Below are 19,990 nucleotides of genomic sequence, written 5' to 3'. Positions count from 1 at the left end.
AGGCTGATTCCCCTAGAAAATTTGCGAGGCTTTTAACAGAAAAGGAGGAAACACATGCCAGGCTATAATAGATGTTTCTCCATCATGCATGCAGGAGAGCAATGACAGCAGTAATATTAGCTCTTGTCACACTCTTAAATCTGAACTTATACCCACCTCTGGAATAGGAATCGATCCTCTTGAATTGATGTTGGAGCTTCATAAATCACACTCAACATAGCATGATGAATAGACGTGGAGGGGATGGCAGAATCACTGGGGGCCCCATCCACCTGCCAGGAATCCAAGAGAACCACCTTTATGCTAAAGACTAACCCTCATTGTTATTGGCATTTTGGTTATTCATTCCTCATTTAGTTTTGCTTATTTTTTTCACTGCTGTGTTCTTGGCCTTGGTATACATAGTAGGCTCTTGGTAAATATTTAATGAATTAATGAAGAAATGAATTAAGGAGTCAAAAAACATTTATTGAGTCTTCTTACATGCTAGACTTTATAATAAAAAGAACTGGAAATTCTGGAAAATGAAAGGGAAATGAAAAGCATAGCCCCAGTGAAATACCATTTCACACCAACTAGGATGGCTATAATAAAAAAGACAATAACAAGTGTTGGAAAGGATGTGGAGAATTCAGAACTCTTGTACACTGTTGGAGGGAATGGAAAATGGTACAGTGGCTTTGTACTACAGTCTGGGAGTTCTTGAAAATGTTAAATATATATATGTAATGTGATATGTTTATAAAAATATAAAAATGTGTGTGTGTACGTACAAAAAAGTTACTGTACTCAGCAGTTCCACTCCTGAGTACACACCCAAGACAATTGAAAACGTGTTACTGAAACACCAGGGGTTCAGTCTAGGTCCTGCTGCTCACTGCGCAGAAAGCCAGATCACTGAGAGGGCAGGTATTGCTAAAGAAGAAGGCTTTAATCGGGTGCTGCAGCTGAGAAGATAGGAGCTCAGTCTGAAATCCATCTCCCTGACCAACTAAAACTAAGGTTTTATATAGTAGGGAAGAAATAAAACAAACTGTAACAAAACAGGATCTAGGTAGGAGCAAGGAAGCAATTAGGATGAATGAGGGTTCCCCCATCTCATTGTCTGGATGCAATGATCTGGTGAGTTTCAGTTCTTTGATACTTTTTTTTGAGAGACCTGAAGGTCATTTCCTGAGGAAGGGTCTCAGATAAACAAATATAAATTTCTTTTAAGACCAGAAGGGTCAATTTCTATGTTTATCAAAAAAAGCTATCTGTAGGACTATTGGGTCAGTTTTACATATCCATAGAAGAAAAACTTGTTTATGAGTGTTAACTCATAATAGCTAAAAACTGAAAACAACCCAAATGTCCATTAACCAGTGAACAAATAAAATGTAGTATAGCCATACAATGAAATATTCTCCAGCCATAAAAAGGAATGAAGTACTGATACATGCTACAACATGGATGAACCTTGAAGATACAGTAAATGAGAGAAGCCAGTCACAAAAGATCTCATTATATGATTCTGTTTATATGAAATGTCTATCATCACCAAGTTCACAAAAACAAAGATTAGTGTTTGCAGGGGTTGGAAGGAGGGACGAATGGGTCGTGACTGTTAATGGGTACAGGATTTCATTTTGGGTGATAAAAATGTTCTTGAATTAGATAGTATTAATGGATGCACAACTCTGTGAGTATACTAAATAGCACTGAATTGTGTACTTTAAAATATGGTATATAAATTTATGATATAAAAATTTTTTAACTTTTAGGTTCGGGGGTACATGTGAAGGTTTGTTACATAGGTAAACACATGTCATGGGGCTTTGTTGTTCAGATTATTTCATCACCTAGGTATTAAGCTCAGTACCCAATAGTTATCTTTTCTGCTCCTCTCCCTCCTCCCATCCTCCACACTCCAGTGTTTGTTGTCTCCTTCTTTGTGTTTGTAAGTTCTTATCATTTAGCTCCCACTTATAAGAGAAAATGTGCTACTTGGTTTTCTGTTCCTGCATTAGTTTTCTAAGGATAATAATCTCCAGCTCCATTCATGTTCCTACAAAAGACATTATCTTGTGCTTTTTTATGGCTGCATAGTATTCCATGGTATATATGTACCACATTTTCCTTTTTTTTTTTTTTGTGGAGATGGAGTCTCACTCTTTCGCCCAGGCTGGAGTGAAGTGGCATGATCTTGGCTCAATGCCACCTCTGCCCCCCAACCCCTACCCCCCACCATCCCAGCTTCAAGAGATTCTCCGGCCTCAGCCTGCCAACTAGCTGGGATTATAGGCGTCCGCCACCACACCCAGCTAGTTTTTGTATTTTTAGTGGAGACACGGTTTCACCATGTTGGCCAGGCTGGTCTCAAACTCCTGACCTGAGGTGATCCACCCACCTCAGCCTCCCAAAGTGCTAGGATTACAGGCATGAGCCACCATGACTGGCCCACATTTTCTTTATCCAGTCTGTCATTAATGGACATTTAGGTTGATTCCATGTCTTTGCTGTTGTGAATAGCGCTGCAGTGAACATTCATGTCCATGTGTGTTTATGATTTATATTCCTCTGAGTATATACCCAGTAACAGGATTACTGGGTCGAATGGTAGTTCTGCTTTTAACTTTTTGAGAAATCGCCACACTGCTTTCCACAACAGTTGAACTAATTCACACTCCCACCGACAGTGTATAAGTGTTCTGTTTTCTCCACAATCTCACCAGCATCTATTATTTTTTGACTCTTTAGTAATAGCCATTCTGATTTGATTTGCATATTCTTTAATGATCAGCGGTATTGAGCTTTTTTTCATATGCTTCTTGGCCAAATGTATGTCTTCTTTTCAGAAGTGTCTGTTCATGTCCTTTGCTCACTTTTTAATGGGTTTGTTTTTCTCCTGTAAATTTGTTTAATTAAGTTCCTTATAGCGTTGTGGGAGTGAAGGAGGACCAGAGAGATCATGGCGAAACAGGAGGATTTTTATTGAGTGCACTCAGACCCAGTGGATTAACATCCAAAAACTGGGCCTGGAACAAAGACAGCCCTTGAATTTTAGACACATTTCTAAAAGAGGGTGGGCTAGCCTGAAACAAGTTTACAGTGGCGCAAATCATAGTGGTGTGAAAGCAAGGATACAGAGGCAGAACAAAGGGAGTTAATTAAATTGTGACAGGTTCATAACTTAGGATTACAGGTGACTCTTCCTGTGCAGTCCAGATGGCTGTTATGGAGGCTTCCTCTAGTGCCTTGCACAGGCTTATCTCTTAACCTTCACTATGGCGCCTAGATGGCTGCAGCCCAGGCCTGCTCAGGCATGTCTTATAATCTTCACTGTGCTGCTTAGATAAAAACAGAATACTCAAGTTACCAGAAAACAGGAATCTGTAAACTCATAAGTTTTACTCATAGGGGAAAGGAAAATTTGTTTTCTTCTCCCTATGTTGAAGGAGGGCTGGGAGAGTCTCCAGGGCACATTCCTTTGAGCTCTGCCTTCTTAGATAATATTATTGAGACTTCACCTGGGTCCAGGCTTTGCCTGCTACTGCCTTTGGAATGAGTCACCCTAATATAGGCAGCTTGTTTTTCTCTTTTTAATTTTATTTTTCTTTCTTTCTTCAATTTCCTCCCTCAATAGGTGCTGGATATTAGACCTTTGTCAGATTGACAGTTTGAAGATAGTTTCTCCCATTCTGTAGGTTGTCTGTTTACTCTGTTGATAGTTTCTTTTGCTGTGCAGAAGCTCATAAGTTTAATTAGATCCCACTTGTCAATTTGTTTTGATCGCTTTTGGTGTCTTTGTCATTGAAATCTTTATCCATTCCTTTGTCCAGGAAGGTATTGCTTAGGCTGTCTTCCAGGCTTTTTATAGTTTGGGGTTGTACATTTAAGTGTTTAATTCATCTTGAGTTGATTTTTGTATACGGTGTAAGGAAAGGGTCCAGCTTCAATCTTTTGCATTTGGCTAGCTGGTTATTTCAGCACCATTTATTGAATAAAGAGTCTTTTCCCCATTGCTGTTTTTTGTCAGCTTTGTTGAAGATAAGATGGTCATAGATGTATGGCTTTATTTCTGGGCTCTCTATTCTGTCCCATTGGTCTGTGTGTTCCTGTTTTTATACCAGTACCATGCTGTTTTGAGTACTGAAGCCCTGTAGTATAATTTGAAGTTGGGTAACATGAGGCTTCCAGCTTTGTTCTTTTTGCTTGGGATTGCCTTGGCTAATTGGACTCTTTTTATATGAATTTTGAAATAATTTTCTTTAGTTCTGTGAAGAATGTCGATAGTTTGATACGAATAGTATTGAATCTGTAAATTGCTTTGCGCAGTGTAGCCATTTTAATTATATTAATTCTTCCTACCCATGAGCATGGGATGTTTTTCCATTTGTTTGTGTCTTCTCTGATTTCTTTGAACAGTGTTTTGTAATTCTTATTGTAGAGATCTTTCACCTCCCTGGTTAGCTGTATTCCTAGGTGTTTTATTCTTTTTGTGGCAATTGTGAATGAGATTGCGTTTCTGATTTGGCTCCCTGCTTGGCTGTTGTTGGTGGATAGGAATGCTAGTGATTTTTGTACACTGATTTTGTATCCTGAAACTTTGCTTAAGTTGTTTATCAGCTGAAAGAGCTTTTGGGCTGAGTCTGTGGGATTTTCTAGATTATAGTATATAAATTATATCTCAATGAAGCTGTTATTTAAAAAAAATGAATGGGATAGTCACTTTCCTCAAGGCGTTGGCAATTTAGAAGAAGACATAGACATAGGATCTAATCATAGAAGTCTGCAACTTCTTATCTACTGAGGAAGTATGCAAGAACTGCTAACTCATGCCCCCATATTTAACAATATGCCTGATGCTTTTCAGATCAAAAAATGAGCTTTGAGCTGATAGGATTGCAACTGATGAACAGTCATGTTTGACAGGGAAGTACCCCATTCTGCTCTAAGTTACAAAACATATGCTTTTGACTCTAAATATTCCTTGTTCTTTCGGGAGTCACGGTAGAGTTGAGTAAGAATTTATTTGAGCTGAGACTGAGGAGCAAGATAAATTGGTCTATACATTATATTAAAGGATTTTATTTTAACTCTTGCTCAGATGCTACATGTGGTAACAGCTGAGATAACTAACTGATCATTGATCGCCCTTTCTCTGATACCAAGGATATCCTTTCCTTTTTTTCAAGGAAAGGAAAGATGAATTTCCTGTTGACTTAACTATTAATAACAGTGGTTTCCTTTCAGTGTTTAATAAGAAACTCTCAGAAATTCTGCCTAGACATTTTATGTCAACATTTTTTGAGATGTTAATGAAACACTTGCCTTTCCCGTTTTACTTGAGGATTTATTCTCCAAACATTTATGACTGCCTAGTCTGTGCTAGGCCTCTGTGCTGGTTGGTGGAGGTCACAGTCTAGTGGGAAACTCAAACAGGTTAATAGTAAAAGTAAAACAGCATGAGTGATGCTGTAATAGAAATGCATTTATGAAGGTGTGAGAATTGTGAGAAGTAGACTCCAGAGGGACAAGAGAAGGCTTCATAAAGAGGTGACATCTTTTCTGAATCTTCAAAGTGGAGTAGGAATTTGCTGGAGGGAGGGAAGGGTCCTTTCACACACTGAGAGTGTGTGGAAGGACAAGGAAGATGATGTATGCGATCAGAGCATTCCATGTGCCTCTGAAATAATTAACTCCATGTACATCATTTTATTCTTCCCAGATCTCACACTTCCTCTTCCAGTGGTTCTCCAAATTGGCCACAGATTAGAATCACCGCAAGAACATTTTAATGCCCTGACTGGGCCCAGTCCCAGAGGAACTGAATCAGAATCTTAGAAGTATTTTTGTGGGTGGGGCCTAGGCATCTATACTGTTTTAAAAGCCCCCCAGGTGGTTTTTACATGCGGCCAGGGTTGAGAACAGTTCCTCATTCCCTTCACATCTGTTCCTCTGTGTCTGGAATTTATTCCTTCTGGTGGGTTCTTGGTCTTGCTGACTTCAAGAATGAAGCCATGGACCCTTGCCGTGAGTCTCACAGCTCTTAAAGATGGTGTGTCTGGAGTTTGTTCCTTTAGATGTTCAGATGTGTCCAGAGTTTCTCTCTTCCAGTGGGTTCATGGTCTCGCTGACTTCAGGAGTGAAGCCACAGACCTTTGCAGTGAGTGTTAAGGTGGCGCATCTGGAGTTGTTTGTTCCTGCCAGTGGGTTCGTGGTTTTGCTGACTTCAGGAATGAAGCCACAGACCCTCACAGTGAGTGTTATAGCTCATAAAGGTGGTGTGGACCTAAAGAATGAGCAGCAGGAAGATTTATTGTGAAGAGTGAAAGAACAAAGCTTCCACAGTGTGGAAGGGGACCCAAGCGAGTTGCCACTGCTAGCTCAGGTGGCCAGCTTTTATTCCCTTATTTGGCCCCACCCACGTCCTGCTGATTGGTCCATTTTACAGAGCACTGAATGGACCATTTTACAGAGTGCTGATTGGTGCGTTTACAAACCTTTAGCTAGACACAGAGGGCTGATTGGTGCGTTTTTACAGAGTGCTGATTGGTGCATTTACAATCCTTTAGCTAGACACAGAGCGCTGATTGGTGCATTTTTACAGAGTGCTGATTGGTGCATTTACACTCCTCTAGCTAGACAGAAAAGTTCTCCAAGTCCCCACTCGACCCAGGAAGTCCAGCTGGCTTCACCTCTCAATCCCCCCTCTAAACAGGACACCCCACCTGCTGTTGGGAATTGGATGATGACTGCTCTAGCCACTTCCTGCTGGATAGGGGCGAAGAACGGGCCCTGCAGTTGTAGTGTCCTCCAGAGGGGAACTCTTTAGGCCAGTGAAAGGGCCAGCGGGTCGGTTCAGGGGTCCTCGGTAGAAGTTGTTAGTTGAGCTCATTTGGGGTTCCATTTGTAAGACCATCTGTAGCTTGACGGCCTCAATCCCAGAGGAAACAAATTTGACAAGGAGATTAAAAATACAGGGCCCGAAGGCAAGTAATAGCAAGATGGCTGTCATGGGACTTAGAAAGGGGAGAAGCCATGTTGCTTAACTCCAGAGGTTGGTATAAGAGTTTGAAAGGCGTTGTCTGATTTCAGAAGCCTTTTCCTGTAAACGCTGGGCAGCATCTCTTACTATCCCTGACCTGTTAGTGTAAAAACAACACTCTTCCCCTAAGAAGGTGCAGCAGTCCTCCTTTCTCAGCAGTGAGGAGGTCTATGCCTCAGAGGTTTTGGAGTGTCACTGCTGCCAAAGAGTCTATTTGGGATTGTAGAGTAAGGATAGGTTTCATTATTTCTTGCACACTGTCTGAGAAATCCTTTGAGAGTGTGTGGTAGTAGGATAATACATGTTACACTGTTAACTTTTAGCAAACTTTACTTTTGTTGAAAACCTTATAAGTTTGGGATTACCTTATAACCTAATAAGTTTGGGATTACCTTATAAGTTAATATGGACTGAACGCCCTGGGTTCTTTGCTGTTAATAAGATCTCCTTCAGTCCATATTAACTTAGAATTGGTATAGATGGTTCCTTCCTGATTCTGTAAGTACTTTAAGGTTTGGCTGAGTGCAAACAGCTGGCACGTTTGAGCAGACCAATTATTAGGCAATTTTCCTAACTGCTTCTACAGGAGTTCCCTTATCACTTACTGAATACCCATTGTGTCTTTTTTCCTTAATCACCTGGGAGGAACCATCTATTGTCCTGTCCTGAAGGAGTTCCTCCTAGATCTAGTTGGACCTTTGTATGGTAATTAGTTAAGATTTAGATCCCCTGTTAGGAAACCTGCGGGGGTTAAGGATTTTTGATAGGAAGGCTACGGGTTGTCAGTGGCCTCAGTGCTTTCCGGCTACGCCCTTGTTTACACTGGCAACAAGGTGGTATTGGAGTGTTACAGGGTTACAGAGAAGACCTTCAATTATCAATTATAGGTTTTAAATTTACCCTGGCTTTTAATGGAATAGGGTAGACTGTTTTTTCTTTACTGCTTCTGTCTCTTTCTCTCTGACTCCTTTGTCTCTTCCTCTCTTTCCTTCTCTCTTTGACTTTCTGCCTCTCTGTCTCTTCCTCTCTCTGTCTCTCTCTGTCTTTCCCCCCTCTCTCTTCGACTCCTTGTCTGTCTCTTCCTCTCTCTCTCCTTCTCTTTGTCTCTCTGTCTCTTCCTCTCTCTCTGACTTTCTGTCTCCTTGTCTCTTTCCTTTCTGCTGCCTCTGCCAGCTGCTTATGCTGCTGTTCCCTCTCCTTCCCCTTTTTGATGGCTTCGGCAGTGGAAGACTGCCACCTCCTTGGGTTTTTGCACTGCATGCAATACCTCTACCTTCCTGGGACCTCTGACCCCTGGCCTTTTCCTTTTCTCCCACTTCTTTACCGTTTCTACTGTGCAGTCCCCTCATTTCCTGCTTTCTCCAGGCCAGATCCCAGGGTGCACCCTCATCTGTTCATCTCAACACGCCCGACGCCTTCATCACCTTCCCCTCTGTGACTATTTCTGAACGTTGTCTCCCTTTTTAAGTTTCCTTCTACACCATACCTCTAGACTGTTTCCTCTCTGGGAAAACTTGCTCTTCATAGAGAAAATTAAGGCTGTCAGTTTCGCTTTTGCTCGGTTTTGTGTCACTGTAGTGACACACGTGTCTGTCCTTGTCCTTAACCGCCTCTCTTCCCTCCTAGTGTGAAGGTGCCCTTATCTTGGGCAGTGTTGTTTCCAGTCCGGTCTTGTCCCTTCTCTTCTCTCATCACGTGGATTCTACCTTACTGTTCTGTTACTCTTTCGTGTTTCCACTTTTCCTCTCTTTATTGGCTTCTGCTTTTACAGCCTTTAAACAATAAATAACTAAGAATCTCATCTTTAAAAAGTAAAAAGGCCCTCCCGTAAACCTGGGTCATCCTCCAGCTACTGTCCTGTCTCCCCCAACTTGAATAAAGTTCACTCTCTGCCCACCTCTGCCATTCTCCTGAAGCTGATATGATAGAAGTCACCAGTGTCTTTCTAATTACTCAATTCACCAGACTCTTCAATCCTCACTTCTGAATCCAAGTGGCTAATGGGAACCTTATCTTTCTGCCCTGGTCAAGGGATGATTGACCAGAGCTGGAACTGCAGTAGTGGGAGAGTAAGACTTTCACCCCCATACCTAAGTCTCTTGTGACTACCTTGTCCTCTCCCACTTTCTTGACTGGACTGTTGCAAAGAACCTCCCAACTGGTCCTGCTTCCCTTTGGTAAATGGCAGAGTCCACTCTAAGGCCAGAGAATGAGCCTAAAAATGGGGCCAGCTTACCTCTTTGTTGGTTCAGAAGACACTGTCTGTGTACCTCTTTCCACTGTTTCTCTGATCACCACTGATGTTTTAATTGCCTGGTTTACATTACTTCTTTAATGTCTTTTCATCATAGTCATCGCCTTCTCGGAGAATATACTAGAGGAAAAAGGCTCAACATATACACAGATATAACACACACACACTCAGAATGTACACATCAACCTTCCATTCATTCCTCCTGCTGTTGCCTCAGGGTCAAGTCCAAAGTGTTAGAGCATGCTTCAGAAGAACCCCTGCCTTTGCTCTTCTCCATCATACCGCCTCTCCTTTCATGTCTTGATTTGTTCAGGCTCCCTTGATGATAATCCTCCCTTCCCTGAAGATCCTCTCCAACCCTAGGTGAGTAGTCCACTTATTCCTCTGCATCTGCCCACCCGTCACCCTCTGTGATTTCTGTGACTTTATTGTGTGTTTTTCTTCTGCAAGTCTGAAAGCACATAGCAGGTAGGAACTTGATGTTCCTTGGTTTTCCAGTTACTAGCACAGTACCCAGCAAGAAGAAAGTGCTCAGTCAGTGGTGGCTTGAGGTATGGTGGTCAGAAATAAAAGTGTGCAAGGAAGGAGGGAGCTATGAGATTATAATAATCCCTAACATGTATTGAGCTCTTACAGTATGCCAGCCATTATGTCAAAGGTTTGACAGTCATGTTTTAGTCCCCAGCAAAACTCAATGAGGTGTAGATACTATTATAATTTCATTTTACAGCAAAGAAATGGGAGTTTAAGTAACTTGTTGGTTGTGTTAGACTTTGGTCTTATTTCTTAGGCCTTTTGATTCCAAAGAAAACAGTTAAATATTAGAAGGTTTAAAGAAACATTGTAAGATTTTCTTTTATTTAAAGACAAACACAAACCTCTATCCTCTTAAACCCGAGGAATGTATAGTTTTTTCCTAATTAAATCCTCATATAGACCCAACTTCTTTGTTCCTTCTTAGTCTCTTTCCTCTCTGTGTGTCTCTGCAACAAGACCATTTCAATCACTCAGACCAATTAGAGTGGGGGGTAATCTGGGGGCCCTGGTAGGCAGCCCCGCGCTATGTTACTTGCGTACAAAGTAGTGAGTGGAGCTCACATTTATTGTTATAAACTCGTACAAAGTGGTGAGTGGAGCTCACATTTATTGTTATAAACTCCCTGTAGGCAAGTTTACTTAGTAGTCATGTAAACCAGGTACTATTATTATCCCCATTTTTAACCGGGAAGTAGGTCGGATAGGTCTTGAGCCTTTCTCTCTTTGACCCTGAGATCTGTGCTTTTAACCCTTACAGCATTTCCTCTCCCTTGGGGCTGCTTTCTTGTAGCCTTGATCTTTCTAGGATTTTGCTAACCTCTAGCTACTTCGTGACCCTTTTGAGCCCAAGGACTTCCTAGCTGATATGTAACTCCTAGAGGAGCTCTATAGTTCATGGGATTAGCTTGGCTGCCTTAGCTCTAGAATTGAACTTCTTCTTTTGCCTCCACATGATACCATTATTTAATGTCTAAGATATTACTCAAACTGTGTTCAGGCTTCGATATATAAAAACAACGTATACAGGCTGGGCCTGGTGGTTCACGCCTGTAATCCCAGTACTTTGGGAGGCTGAGGTAGGAGGATTACTTGAACCCAGGAATTTGAGACCAACCTGGGCAACAAAGTGAGACCCCTGCCTCTACAAAAAGTCAAAAAATTAGCCAGGTGTGGTGTATACTCCTGTGGTCTCAGCTACTTAGGAGGCTGAGGTAGGAAGATCGCTTGAGCCTAGGAGGTTGAGGCTGCAGTGAGGCATGTTCCTGCCACTTGTACTCCAGCCTGGGTGACAGAGCAAGACCCTGTCTCAAAAGTAATGATAAATAAATAACCAACCCTGTCTCAAAAGTAATAAGTACGTAAATAAACCAATAAATATGGCATATACAGAGCTGCATTTTTTCATCCAGTTTGTATTGGATGGTCCTTTTCTATTCAGCCTCTTCCCCCTCCTGCCTGCCCTCCATTACTTCTAGCAAGCAGAAGAGTTACATGGCCCCCGAGAGGGTAATGGGATCCCAAAGACTGAAAATGTGGCTAGAAGTCTTTTTTTTTCTTTTTTGTTTTTTGAGACAGAGTTTTGCTCTTGTTGCCCAGGCTGGAGTGCAATGGTGCGATCTCGTCTCACTGCAACCTCTACCTCCCGAGTTCAAGTGATTCTCCTGCCTCAGCCTCCTGAGTACCGGCATGCGCCACCATGCCTGACTAATTTTGTATTTTTAGTAGAGACAGGGTTTCTCCATGTTGGTCAGGCTGGTCTCAAACTCCCGACCTCAGGTGATCTGCCCGCCTCAGCCTCCCAAAGTGCTGGGATTACAGGCGTGAGCCACCGCACCCGGCTGTGGCTAGAAGTCTTAATCTGTCATATTGAGGATATAAAAGTTATTTATATATTAAAAATCACCTAGAAATTCTGATGGTATTCTTTCTGAAAATATGTATGATTATAAACAAAGTAAATAAAAATATCTCCCTAATAACATTGCTAGAATGTATAATAGTACCTAGCATCATAAAGCAGCCTAATATAAATGTTTTGCCATGCCTTTTAGGAACAGCAGATTTGCACTTTCTCATAATCTCACTCTAAATACCCAAGAGTCTAAAAATAACTTTCTCTCATGTATCTATGCTCTGGATATGTGTCTCAGGGAAAACTTCATGTAGGTTTCAGGTAGGCCCTTCTCATATGAAATGCCACTCTTGAGTGAAATTAAATTATAAATTGAAACATGTTTCCCATAAAATGGTATAATAGTTGTAGCCAAATGGTAATAAAAAAAATTTTTTTTAATTTAATTGTCAAGAGTATTGTTTAAAAGGCAGAAACCTTCCATTGGACTGGGTGGAGGAAAAGGAAATTTTGAAAAAGGAAAAACCACACTACATTCTCTGTTTCTGTAAAATGAGGCCTAAGAGCTAAGGTGAGGTGCTAGGTGAGAAGGAATCCCGATAAATAATAACTTTAAAGAATGGGGCCCAAGATCCTAACCCTTGGGGTTACAGCCCTTGACTCTCTTATGGGCCACATGGTCATTCTGTTATAAAAATGGCCATGGCCTAGAGTGGAGGATTGATGTTGCCTTGCTTCCTGGAAGCATAGGGACTCTAGAATGAGTAACTTTTTTCTAAAATTGCCCAACCTAAGTATTTGGTGATGGAGAGATACCTCTAAGCTCCCAAACAAGGAAATTCTTGCCCTTCTCTCCTGCAAAGATCCCTGTTTTGCCTGGGGGAGGAAGAGGGAATTGTCAGAATATAATTTCAGGAATTTCAGGAGCTGTGCTTTGGTTCATCTGCTGCTGAGGTAGAGATCACCAAAGTCTCTGTGGAGGGCAAAAGGATCAGATAAGAAAGAAGTCACTCCTCATAGACTGAGAAATCTGAAACCTTAGGAATTCTTGCTGATGAATTTTATTCCCTTCTAGTCTAAGAAACCTTTCTTTCTTCCCAGCGAGAGACATATAGAATAAATCACTAACGGTGCAAACAATATTTGAGATAAATGCAGTTGCCAGATAGTTTCCTAGGAGTTCTGCAGAGGCACGTGATGACTGCAAACAGCTGAGTCTGTATTTTAATTCAGTGGAATATATTCAGACTCCTCTGGGAGCTCTAACATGTTGTCTGTAGCCAAGGGCTCAATGCTACAGTAATAGGTTTGTGTGCGTGTGTACGTGTTCTTCAGAAATTAAGCCATTTCTTCAAAATTTCAGTTTAGTACAAACAGTAAGCCCAGGTCAAAAATGTTCACCAAGACATTAGCAAACTCTAATGGAGGGTTAGTTTTCCAGGCATTCAGAACACAGTTTCTAAACGTGGTTGAGAAAAATTACCTTGGATGTATGGAGCATCATTGAACAATGACCTTTCAGGTTAATTAAGAAAGCTGAAGCCCCAGAGGAATCTTGAGCAATTTTTTGTTGTTGCCTGAAGGAACCAAAGAATAAAAATGTAGTGGGAATATTTGGAAAGGGGATGATTTTTCAAGCTTGTAAAAAATGAAGACCAGCCACCAGAAGAAAATGCTTTTATGTGAATTCAAAGAGAAATGCTTTTTTATTTTAAGTAAAATTTAGGTCCTCAGACTTCTTAGCTTTTCTATAAATTGGCTTTTGGTTATCCACGTTAAGCCCTTTATTTGCTCTTGTTTAATATAGGAACAAATGGTGAAATAAAGAGGAAAATGGGTCCATTCTATGAGAATGTATGTGCAGTAGAAGCATTTCTTCTTTTAGTTTTCTATATAAAAATATTTACTCACACTGTATACTAAGTAGTTTAATCATGGCAGGTGTCTAATGACTTTTTTTTTTTCCAGCTGACTCAGGTGTTGACACCTTGGCAGTGTTTATGGCCAGCAGCGGAACTACAGACGTCACAAATCGGAACAGCCCAGCCACACCACCAAACACCCTTAACCTCCGATCCTCCCACAATGAACTGTTGAACGCTGAAATAAAACACACAGAAACCAAGAACAGCACACCTCCCAAATGCAGGAAAAAATATGCACTAACTAACATCCAGGCGGCCATGGGCCTCTCGGATCCAGCTGCACAGCCCCTGCTGGGAAATGGCTCTGCCAACATCAAGCTGGTGAAAAATGGGGAGAACCAGCTCCGTAAGGCTGCAGAGCAAGGGCAGCAGGACCCCAACAAAAACCTGAGCCCCACTGCAGTCATCAACATAACTTCTGAGAAGTTAGAGGGTAAAGAGCCCCACCCACAGGATTCCTCGAGCTGTGAGATTTTACCCTCCCAGCCCAGGAGAACTAAGAGCTTCCTAAATTACTATGCAGATCTGGAAACCTCAGCCAGAGAACTAGAGCAGAACCGAGGCAATCACCATGGGACTGCGGAAGATAAATCCCAGCCAGTCCAGGGCCAGGCCTCCACCATCATTGGGAATGGCGATTTGCTGCTGCAGAAACCAAACAGACCCCAGTCCAGCCCTGAAGACGGCCAAGTAGCCACAGTGTCATCCAGCCCAGAGACCAAGAAGGATCATCCGAAAACAGGGGCCAAAACCGACTGTGCACTGCACCGGATCCAGAACCTGGCACCGAGCGATGAGGAGTCCAGCTGGACAACGTTGTCCCAAGACAGTGCCTCACCCAGCTCCCCGGATGAAACAGGTACCCCTGGGGAAGGCGTAGCCTCAGCTGGCACTTTTTTTTGATCTTGTCAACTATTGGTGGAGTAAATCTCTAGACTGACCAAAAATGTCCATTATGCAGAGAGGAACGTGAGCCTCTTGCGGTAAAATTGGGCAATTTATTTGCAAAATATTACTGCATTCCTCAACCATATTTTAGGTTAGTTTCATTTTGGATCGTGCATAAAGTTGTTTGTTCTGGGAAGCATTTTTGTAAAATAAACAGATCCTTGGTGTTAAGTACAGTAAAATATCATATATTTAGAAATTACACTTCCAGTGCATAGGTAGACCATTTCTATATGCTATCTAGAAATACTGGGTTTTGGTAAGCAAAATAATAAAAGAAACAAAGTTGTGGGGGGAAGGATATAACCCAATTAAGAGAACTATTTTAAAGTCCTCAAAATAACTTACTTATGGTGAAGCTCATAAAAAATTAAAACATTAGCCATCTGTTCATTAAAGGCATTTCTCTTTTTGACATTTACTGAGGAGTGTTTTATTAGCCTTAAGTAATATTTAAAAGTGGGAAAATCGTATTTCTTGAAAAATATATTCAGAAGTTTAGACTTTTAACTAGTCTAATTGAGACCAGTCTTTCTGGACTTTTGTCTATATTTGTAATATTTTGGATTTGTCGGAGGTGTTAAAATGGTGACAGAAATGAACAAGATCCTAAAAGTCAGCTACTTTAAATATCATTTTCTTATAGCTCCCACTATACTGATTGTAAGATTGAAAAATGTGGAGAACCTTATTGTATCTGAATTCAGCGTAAACAAGCACTCAGAAAGGCTAATTTTTTAAAAGTAGTCCAGCAGTTCCCCTAGTGGGTCCCAGGGCTGTGTTAATGTAGATATGACAAAGAAAATAGATAGAACCACCAGGGAAGGAAATCACATTTTTACAATCGATAAGGTAGATAAATTACAAGGACTAAAGATAAGGAAAAGAGGAGTTAAAGACATTAACTTGTTTAAGAAGAAAAAAAAGTAGCGTTTTTGAAGTGCCCTTTAAAAATCCCAGTACTTTCAATGATGCATACTACTGTGGAATGTGGCAGTAGGGAGGTTGAGATGAGGCCATTTCATCTCATAACTGTCTGGCCCTGCACGTTATTGGAATCATAATTATGTTCAGTAATGTCCCTGAGTTCACAGCTCTCTATCCTTTTTACCCATTTAGAGAATTCATATCCTGAAGCTGATAGACATTGTCACCTGCTGGAGTTTGAATCTATTAATACATGAAAGACTCCTTGCACATCGTTCAGCCAAGCTCTACCTCCTGTGTTTGGCGTTTACTGACACCTTGCTGTCTCCCTCTGGCCACGGCACCCTTTCTGCTGCTCTTCCTGGTATAGCCGGTTCTGTTGTAGTTAAGTTTTAAACTAACCTAAAGTTTTGTTCAGGCACGGTGGCTCATGCCTGTAATCCCAGCACTTTGGGAGGCTGAGGCAAGAGGATCACTTGAGCCCACAAGTTCAAGACCAGTAAGACCCCATCTCTCCTCCTCCAAAAAAATTAGTTGGGCATGGTGGACGGTGGCATGTGCCTGTAGTTCCAGCTACTCAGGAGGCTGAGGCAGGAGGATCACTTGACACCAGGAGTTCGAGGCTGCAGTTAACCATGATTATGCCATTGCACTGTAGCCTGGGTGATAGAGCGAGACTCTGTTTCAAAAAACATAAATGTATTTTTAAATGAATAATTAAGCTGCCTCTTCCCTTCACCCCAGCCCCCTTTCCCAGTGATGACCATTACCTTATGTTTTTATTTCCTCTCAGAAAATGTTTGAGTCATAGATCCGCATATTAATAATAAATTTTAAGACTGGCATGGTGGCTCACGCTTGTAATCCCAGCACTTTGGAAGGCCAAGGTGGAGAGATGGCCTGAGCTCAGGAATTTCAGACCAGCCTGGGCAACATGGTGAAACCCCTTCTCTACTAAAACATTAAAAATTAGCCAGGCATGGTGGCGGGTGGCTGTAGTCCCAGCTACCTGGGAGGCTGAGGCACAAGAATTGCTTGAACCTATGAGGCGGAAATTGCAGTGAGCCAAGATCCCGCCACTGCACTCTAGCCTGGGTGACAGGCGAGACTCTATCTCAAAAAATAAAAATTAGGCCAGGCGCAGTGGATCACCAGGTCAGGAGTTCAAGGCCAGCCTGACCAATATCGTGAAACCCTGTCTCTACTAAAAGTACAAAAATTAGCTTGGTGTGGTGGTGTGTGCCTGTAGTCCCAGCTACTCAGGAGGCTGAGGCAGAAGAATTGCTTGAACCTGGGAGACAGAGGTTGCAGTGAACCGAGATTGCGCCACTGCACTCCAGCCTGGGCAACAGAGCGAGACTCCATCTCAAAAAAAATTTAAAAATTAAATTAAATTAAATTAAAATTAAAAAAATAACAATAATAATCAATTTTAAAATTTACCCAAATGTTGTGATGATGTTTTTAGAATCCCTATGTTTTAGAGATATATACTAATATAAAATACTAATCTATGTCATAGTATAACATATATAATACAGTATAACACATACTGATGGAAACAATATTGTGTATGGTATTTTCTCCAAAATAATTGGGATTAGAAGGATAAAAAAAGAAACAAAATTGCCCATACGCTGCTGATTGTTAAAGCTGCATTATGGGTACGTGCGGGTTCATTATTCTAGTCTCTAATTTTGTATGTTTAAAATTTGCCACAATAAATAGTTAAAACCAGGAAAAAGTTACTCCAATTAGATTGTTTTATGAATGCTTTGCTTTTTTTCACGTAAGAACGTATTTTGTAGATCAGTCCATTTTTCTACCTCAGTCTTTTTAAGTATTATGTATACTATTCCACTATATACAAGTTCCACGATTTATTTAGCAAGTTCCCTGCTGATGAGTATTTAGGTATTTCTGTCCATAGCCCCTTGGCTTATTGAGTGCTGGTGTCAGTAGGGGCCTGTGGAGAGGGCAAAGTTTGTGCACTCCAGTCTACCTACTGGGACTCTTGAAATGTACATGTTAACTCCCTCTTTCCAGGAAGACTTTCAGGGGCCCCTCTGCTGTGACACTTACCACTCATTTGCTCAGTGTCCTGACATTACTTGCTGTTGGGTTTCCACAGAACATCTTACAGTGCTTGGCCTGTGATGAGAACTGGATTAGAGTTTTTTTACATGTTAAGAAGATATGCTTAGTTTTCTCTCTGAAAGTTGGTTTAGACAGGATGATGGTGGCCCTTGATAAGTTGCTGAGGATAGGTATTTCAAATCAAATATGCTCGAAAGAATGTATTAGCTGTGACTGCAAAGCAATGAGATTGTGTTTTTAAAAAATATACTAGAAGCCAAACCTATGCCAGCCTTCAAAATGTTCACTTGGGATCTCTGCACCTGCTTCAGCATGTTGCAGTGTCTCAATATTAATAGTCATAATTTTGGGAGTCCTCTTTTGGAATTGCCTCAGAGTCTGCTGTGGACCCCCATGAAATGAAATCACTTTGCTTTAATCACACTTCAGGTTTCAGGTAATACGTAGATTGGTGAATGAAATAAAATAAACAGTTTTTTAGCATTGTATTTCTTTGGATTTCATCCTTCCTGTGAAACATACTGTTAGTGTTTAAAATAATCATGATCAGTCTAAATTAAACATTGTATGTTTCACTTGTAATGATAGTTAGTGTTTATTATGTATGTTTTATATAGTATATACATGTGTATGTGTATATATATAAAATAAACACAAATACTAACAGTTGAAAGAAAAGAGAAAACGAGAGCAAATATTTTGTGACATCTTAGTATGCCATGCCATAGTACATGTATAAAAAGTGTATAGTTGTCTGTTGACTTGCTGTGTGTTAAATACATAGTCATCACAGTGGTGTGTGTTTTATGACTAAATCATGATGCAATTATCTTTGGATCGTAGACTGCACTTTGGGGAGCCTAGAAAAATAGACTCATTTCTACCTCAGGGGCATCCTTTCCAAGTTAGAATGCTATTTACACAATAAAATGCAATGGCTAACCCAGAGACTGACTACTTTCTATTTTCCTTTACTACTGAATCGCCCCCTCCAGCTGTTTAGTAACTTCTTTTTGTACAATCAATCATGTATACAATATGTGGCTGCCCTTTTCCTCCTCTGTAGTCTGTCCTTTAAGAAAACAAGAGGCTATTTGAAAAAGGAAAAGCATCTGTGAAATGACTATTTTCATAGGAGTTTAGAAAAGTTAAAGAGTGCCTTGGCCCTGATTCTAAAAGAAAGGTTGTATCTTGCTACTGCAAAGTGAGAACTTTGAATCTAGTTAGGGTTTTTTTCAAAGATACAGTTCCCTCAGTGGCCCCAGGTAAGCATGATGGCTCAGATAAATAAATACCTGTTGGTCACACTGTATATAGTCTCTCTGTTAATCACTTAGTGTTTCATGTTTGCTTTATGAAAACGTTGAAAAGATGCATCATTTTGAACCTTCCTGGGTACAGGTTTCAGTGGTACCCACATGTAATTTTATGTTTAGTTTGGGATTTAACAAAATTGAAGACACAGAGTATGAAACTAGATGGATCTTGTGTAGTAACTGTTTCAAAATCAGATTCATTGCTAAAGTGTACAAAAGCAGAATTATACACAGAGAAAACCAAGTCCCAAGTCTAGATGGTGTGGCAATGGGCCTCATGATCCATTAACTTATCATTAAGAGCATAGGCTCTAGAGTGAGCTTCCTGAGTTCAAATCCCAGCTCTGCTACATCTAGGCAGTTCTCATAGCCTCTCATCTATAAAATGGGGATAAGAGTGTTTTGGCATAGACCTGCTGTGAAGATTAAGCGAGAGCATCTTCAAAGAGCTTTTAGGAGCAGTATCTGGCATAGCAAGAGCTCAGTGAATATTCATGATTATTATATTAGAGATCATCAGTATCAGTACAGTGGTGTGTTATAAAAGTTTGCTTTTCTCTTAATTATGAATTACCTATATTTTGGACTCTGAGTTAAGACTTTCTGGACCTTAAGAGCAAGGGTTGGTTCATCTTCATGTTTGTATTTTCAGTGCCTGGAATATGGCAAGTGAGCTTAATAAATAAATAATGACACACTGAATGAAAATGGGAGCCATCTGCATATCCCAAAATGAACTTTATGTGTTGAATAAGACACTCGATGTTATATCTTAATCAATGCCTGGTTTTGGCATTGGCTACATATTTTATAACTTCATTGATCCTGTTGCCTCACAGTAGGTGAAGCTGAATAACCCGAGTTACTGGGGAAGGCACACTGAGATTCTGTGGGTTTACAATGTGCCAAACCCTGTTGGTGGTACTTTCTCACTCTCAGGTGGCCATGCTGAGACTTGAACCTAGGTTTTCCGACACAGCTCCAGTGTTTTACCACAGAGGCTAAATATATCAGATTTCATCTGGTTCAACTGGAGGCATATAGTAGTATCTTGAGAATCCAGAAAGTGGAAAATTATATTTTCGGGGATCTTTCCATTCCTCT

The 19,990-nt window shown here is 40.8% G+C and overlaps 1 protein-coding gene across 24 annotated transcripts in view; it reads left to right on the top strand.

Annotated features, from left to right (window-relative positions):
* Positions 1-19,990, top strand: part of APBB2 (amyloid beta precursor protein binding family B member 2) — a 398,493-nt gene that overhangs the window by 183,863 nt on the left and 194,640 nt on the right. For all 24 annotated transcript variants that reach the window (XM_063705242.1, XM_063705243.1, XM_055384848.2 and 21 more), the window contains one exon: positions 13,642-14,457. In XM_063705242.1, the coding sequence (XP_063561312.1) occupies positions 13,642-14,457 (816 nt within the window). The remainder of the gene's footprint in view (positions 1-13,641; positions 14,458-19,990) is intronic.

The sequence above is a fragment of the Gorilla gorilla genome, chromosome 3 (assembly GCF_029281585.2).
Source record: "Gorilla gorilla gorilla isolate KB3781 chromosome 3, NHGRI_mGorGor1-v2.1_pri, whole genome shotgun sequence".
Taxonomy (NCBI): Eukaryota; Metazoa; Chordata; class Mammalia; order Primates; family Hominidae; genus Gorilla; species Gorilla gorilla.
This window is presented reverse-complemented; position numbering and strand designations above follow the sequence as displayed.